The 6,603-nt window shown below is 43.8% G+C and overlaps 1 protein-coding gene across 1 annotated transcript; it reads right to left on the bottom strand.

The window, feature by feature from the left end:
* Positions 1–473: 473 nt before the first annotated feature.
* On the bottom strand, positions 474–5,567 carry klhl11 (kelch-like family member 11). Its single transcript, XM_085762153.1, has 2 exons — positions 4,929–5,567; positions 474–3,639 (listed from the first exon to the last, which is right to left on the bottom strand). The coding sequence occupies exons 1-2, from the start codon at positions 5,501–5,503 to the stop codon at positions 2,055–2,057; spliced, it is 2,160 nt and encodes a 719-aa protein (XP_085618279.1). The 5' UTR covers positions 5,504–5,567; the 3' UTR covers positions 474–2,054.
* Positions 5,568–6,603: the final 1,036 nt, after the last annotated feature.

A 6,603-nucleotide genomic window follows, 5' to 3' on the forward strand; every position in this document is an offset into this window, starting at 1 on the left:
TCTCTCTCACACACACGCACACACCCCGCCAGTCCGTCCAACCTAACCACTGGCCCCATTTCAACCAAACCTTCTGCATTTTACACGAAATTACTTCATATAGGCCTACTCCAACTGGATGTTGCAGTTCCAGGATCGCTTGCGTTGCTGTTACCATTGGATGAACTGACAACTGTGACTGGATTGCTATAACACATAAATCATAAAACTTGATGATTTCAAGCAAAGTTCTGACTCACCACATTTTCTCCTTATGTAAGGGATAATAATGGCCGACGAGGTGTTCAATTAGCAGGAATTGCTGGACTTAATTCGTCCATTAATTCCTGATAAATTGAACACAGGGCAGAATCCCTCAATGGTCACTTATCAAATAAATTAATATTCAATACAATTTTGTAATTTTTTGTATGTAACATTGTTAATTTAAAATATTTGGACTATACTTTTTCCAGAGATGACAAACTATATTTCAGTGCATTAATCTTTATTACACTTGAAGTCTTGCACATACAAATGTCACACAGTAAACTTGGCTGCATGAAATCTGAATGAATGGCACCGACAGGTACTTTATCCCAAAGCCACCTCCTATCAAACTGGGAAAAATGTCTGAACTTGAAATCCTAAAATCCTCACATACATCCACATATACTGAACTGAAATCACTCATTGGTCAATATGCTACTGTTCAAGTTATGCAGTGGGAAAATGGCAGAGTTACCAGGCCTAATTAGACTGTAGTTACTGGCAGCTTGGCAGTGGACACCACATGCACATTTCAGCAGTAATAGAGAAACACAGTGAGCTCAACAACTGTTCCACACAACACTAACTGAGAAACAGGGCTGGAGTTAAGAAAAGCCTCTGTTGAAGTTATTACTCAGGGCTCAACTACATTGATAAGAAACAGGAACATTATGAAAGGCTCTTTGGTTCACACATTGTGAACATGTGCTCTGATTCACTCAAAGTAAGAAGTACAAAGGCAGTCCACCAAAACCAACAAACAAAATCACTTCATAAAGCCACAAACATAACAACATTCAATTGGCAAAGATTCTTTTTTTTTCTTCTTCTTTTTTTAATCTACCAAAAAATATATTTTTCTCATCGTTATGATGGCATTTGGTCAGATCATTTAAGATATGTACTTGAGAAATCAAATAAAGACAATTTTAGTGGACTTCAAATATATAGTGTGAATAATATTATATTCACAACCATTGGAATGAGGCAAAACAGTGTTTGGCCATTAGTGCAAACTGTTTTAGTGCACATATTCTAGTGCAAAAGACTTTGTTTTAAAGAGGATGAAGCATTTCATCATTGCACACCCTGTCCCCCAATATGTCCTTTGCTTAATATTTACCTCTTGTGTTAAAAAAAACATACTGAATGCTATAAACCAGATATTTTAAAATAAGAAGTGAAAATCATGGTGAGAATTGGAGGTAGAAATAAGATTAAGGTAGCAAGAGCAGTAAAAAGTTAAAGGCTTTCCTTTCCCAGCTGCTTGTCACAGTATGGTCATCATTGAGGTGCCATGTAATTCTAACCTACATTACAATATATGTAGACATCATTTAACTTGTTAAGTTTACATCTCCACATCTCCACATTTCACAGGAGAGCATCACTGACAGCTCAGTTTGGATTGAATGTAGTACACTAGAACAATTGTTGACATCATTTCCTTTGTGTTAAGACTGACCCTATATAAAAAAAGCAAAGCTAATTGTTTAGCAGGAAATCAACAGTGTTGTCATAAAATGCCTCTGCAATCACAGTATCATTGACTAGCGGAATAAAAGTAAGGCTTAAGCTAACGGTGTGAGGCTAAAATGATTAAGCAAGAGTGAGAACTTCTAAGCCTGTCTAGCTAATTCTTGTTTTTTTTTTTTGTTTTTTTTTCTCAATATTAGCAATTAGAACAGTGTAATCTTAAGCCCCAGATAAACCCATGCAGACATTTCACCTCAATAAAGGCAAAAACAAGGCATTTATCAGAGGATGAAGTGCTCACTAGATGAGGCAGAATGACAGATTCGAACTCAACATTCAATCTGAGACTGCAGCTGTCTCCGCAGAGTGAGAGTGCGTCGATGGAGCTGCTGCATCTGCTGCATGCGATCTCGCTGGCGTGCCAGGTTGTGGGGCATGGGGAAGCGCTGGCAGCCGTACAGATAATGGTACGGGATGCGGACGTGGCAGGCCGCGGCTCTGCAGCGAGGCTGAGGTAAGGGCGGGAGCAGCATCCAGCGTTTCCTCTCGGCGCAGTAGCGGTAGACCTCCTTGCGGTATTGCTTGTCCATGTTGTTGCTGTTCCTCCACCCGCCAATGATGAATATGTCTTCACCCAGGTAGCAGATGGCAGCACCTTCCATACCCAGCACCTCAGGGGGCAGGCTGTCCAGGATGTCGTCTGAGATGTTTCTGCTGATTTTCTGCTGCGCCGCCTCCACTGTCACCTTGTAGCTCTTGGGGCAACAGGAGGCGGTGTGGTAGAAGTTGGTGGATGCAACAGCCATTTGGAAAACACAGTAGTTATCAATCAGCGGTAAGGAGTCCACTTCCTGCCACTTGTGACTCTCTGTGTCGTAGCAAGTGGTCACGGTGCTCAGTCCGTCCCCGGCGTCCATGTCCACGGGGGTCCTGGCCATCACGTACACATACCGGTCCTCCACTGTCACAGATTTGACATCTCGTAGTATTTTTGGCGCCGGCTCGAGATTATGCCACTCATCCTGCTCAGAATCGTAAACTGTAACATCCTTGAAGCCTGGACTGAAGTTACCATGACCACCGATGCTGTAGAGTATGTCTTTGACACATGCCAGGCTGAAGGAGTGCTTGCGGGAGGTCAGGCTGCTGACCTGCTCCCAGCTGTTCAGGTTAGGGTTGTAGCGCTCCGCCATCTTGGCGAAGCCCGGCTCCATGGAGCCCGCCACGTAAACATGGCTGTCGGTGACGACCACAGCGTGTCCATCCAGGTGGTTGTGAATGTGGGGCAGGTTGACCCAACGGTCTTCAGCTACAAAGTACCCCACACACTCACTCAAATACTCCCCACCTTCTGAGACGCCGCCCATTACCATGATTACATCCATGTTCTGGCCAAAGCGTGGCTGGATCGCCGCCATGTAGGAGGCACGGAGCTCTGAATCAGCCGACTTGAGGCTCTCAAAGCGAACAGCATGGACCTCAAGACTGTCAGACACCAGCTTCTGACAAGATGCGCTGTTTGCCACCAGGGGCTCCTTCCTCACCACTTGAGTCAGGACAGAAGGAGCAATCTGTGTCAGCCTTAAAAGACCGAACAGCTCCTCAAAGTGCTTCTCTCGCTCCTCTGTGTTCTGGTGCACCCACTTCACAATGGTTTCAAACAACTCCTGCTCAGAGTCCACAGTGATCTCTGAGTCTGAGAGCCAGTCTCGCACCAGGTGAAATGGCAGCGTGTAGAATTCCTCCTTGCAGATAACTTTGTGGAAGTTTCTTCTGATGGTCTCAGCAGCTCCCAGGGCCAGCTGGTCCAGGGTGTACATGTGGGCGAGGCTGTGCACGGCCACACAGTTGGATAAGCTCAAATTCTTCATCAGAAACTCTCCACAGAAGCCCTTCAGCTGCACCAACAGGAACCTGATAGTGGGAATAAGTCAGAGATCTGATCACAAACACTTTAATACATTAATTTCCAAAGACAAAGACACTGCTCGGTCTATAAAAAACATTTACGTGGTGATTTTCCTTTGGTACTGCAGGGCCATCAGGGCAATATGACTCATGTACAAAAATATAGTCTTTAATTAACTTTTTCTGTCCTGAAATGTCAAAAGCCTTATTACTTTTCAATAAAGTAAAGATTTGGGGTAACTATAAGTTTTCAGATACTGCCCAGGCTAGAGTTGGGTGCAGCAATGATCCTAAAAGGATGATTTCATCTGTGTCAGTGTATGACTAAACCCAGCAAAGGTGTGAGGTGACCTGCCCTAACAGGTCCAACAGCACACGAGTCTCACTTTGTTTAAACCCAAAACAACCACTCGGCCAAAAGAAAACACAGATGAGTATGGTCTTTGTACAAATAATAAACATTATGGACAATGCAGCAATATGAAGCTTGTCTATTCCCAGCACTCACTTTGGTAGTAAATTGTGATTTCAATTCTGTAAAAAGACGATGATTGTATATGATATACTTTTGTTGGAAGACCAGTTTTGATATTGCCCTTGGCCATATTGTGATTCAGATTATATTTTAGGTATTTGCGTAGCCCTACAACTAATCATTTAAGTCCTTTCTTGGACAAATTAGCCTGTGCCAAAAATCTGAGGATGTTTTGGGAACTTTCTAAATGTCACAGACTTTGCAACTGTTTCACTGAGAAAGAAATATCATTTGATTTGATTATTACTCATAACCCCTGATTAACAGCATGGATAGGTTATTGATGGGGCCCAATGAGCAATGCTCAGGGGCCCAAGGGATCAATGGCTTCAGCTACAACATATCCTATAGAGCGACCGCCGCCCCCCCCACATACACACACACACACACACACACACACACACACACACACACACACACACACACACACACACACACAGGAAGAAACACAAAACAAGCACAGTGACATAAAACGACTACAAGAGACAAAACATCTAGGAGGACATGTATAATGAAACTGAAATGACCACAATGACCACAAAGAGACAATGTTTTTGATATCAATCATGGATTATGATCATTAAAACATCATTAAAACAATTGGTTCCACAGGTGTGCTCACTCCTATTCAAGTCACACCTGCTGACGTAATCATGATGCAGGTATAGGCCTAGACAAGGTAAGGCTTGTTTTCCACCTGACACAAAGGCTGAATGACAAGTGTAGACTTATCATTGTTACATGGTTGAATAAAAATCACCTGTCAGCCAGTTCCAACACTTCATGCACATTAGCGCTGGTCACTCTGATCTCTCCCGTGTACATGAACTGTATGACGCCGCTCACGGTCTCCAGGTCCGGTCCGGTCTCCGAGCTCCACTCCTTCAGCTCCACTCGGCCGGACTCGGACTCGGAGAAGTGTCCGCCCAGCAGCAGCGTGAAGTAGTGCGACGCCGCGGACAGCACGGAGCGGTGGGCGGTGAAGGTGTGCACCGTCTCCTCGCCATAGCCGCCGCCGGAGTGAAACACCAGCGTCACGTCGCAGAACAACCCCGCCTTCCTCTGCTCGTTCTGCCGCCGGGAGAGCTCCGAGCAGTAGGAAGGGCAGGTGAAGTCCTCGGCCTCCTCCGGTTCCCCGTCACCTGTTACCGCTCCCTGTGCTGCGCCGCCGCCGCCGCTCCGGCCGCTGTCCTCCGGCCTCTGTGCCGCCGCCGCCATACTGCAGGAGGAGGCTAGTCGGAGTCTTAGAGGCGCATGGAAGCTCTGACTTATCTTTTTAGGCAGTAACTCGTAGGCGTAAACAACACAGGTAAATAAACAGTCAAACACTGACATGCATGCGAGGCGTTCACAGCCCTGATGTGAAAAACCGAGGAGGCGCTCCGCTCACTTCCGTCTTGAAGGATTTCCCCGGTGCTTTTCTCTGGAGAACTCAACGGGAGGCTCGGAGATAAGAGCTGATATCTGTCCCTGACGCCGCGACAGGAGAGTCCGAGGTGTTGTCGACTTTTTGACGTTGTTACGACGCAATAATACGTCTTAATTTTAGCGAAATTTAACTTTGTTTCAGGGATGCACCGTTTGGCGCATGCGCGTTGCGAATTACCTAACTCGGTTGATACATCCTCTGATTACAAATGACCAGAGCGATTGATATAACATAATATATCAATCGCTCTGCAAATGACAGTCAGTACAATTCAGGGTTTGTTCATTATTTGTCATTTTTAAAGCTTGATGTTTAACGTCCCACTGTTACAGCTATACGGTATGAAACTGAAGTCATGTAATATGACAAGCACCGTTTGTAAACTGTATTCACTTTATTTTTCCTCTCAGCTTCATAGATAAGCCATTAATAAGAACGGAACATCCTCCTCAAACACGACACTGCTGTTCAAAAATATTGATTATAAACTGCCAAACAATTTGTATAGGAGTTATTAAAATTTACTGGTTGCTGGCTTTTTTTTTTATGAGAACCTCAAAGACTGTTATTAATGATGCACTGGCCTTCAAAAGAGACATTATTCCTCATCATTAAGTACAAATCCTAACACATGATAATCATTTATAACTGTGTTACCTGTGCACAGACACAACACACGCACTAAATAAAAGGATTATACAGTAGGTTTGTGATCAATAGGTAGAGACTTGCTGTATCAACAGATAACATACATCCTCATAAAAGATGACTGATGAAAACTGTAAATTATTAAACACAAATTGTCTTCTCTAATAGTTGCAGACAACTACAGCAAATGTATATTCCATAGCAATGCCAAATTGTGATGATTAAACATTATACGAGTCATAAACACTTTCAGTTAACCCTATTTGAGTACTTGCAAATTAAGTATTGAGAATTTAATTTAATTAAACGTAAGCAACGGCCATTAAAACACAGACCCAGTTGTTCATTAGCACTAATT

This window comes from Trachurus japonicus, chromosome 19 (assembly GCF_045865225.1).
Source record: "Trachurus japonicus isolate A0001 chromosome 19, Traja_1.0".
Lineage (NCBI taxonomy): Eukaryota > Metazoa > Chordata > Actinopteri > Carangiformes > Carangidae > Trachurus > Trachurus japonicus.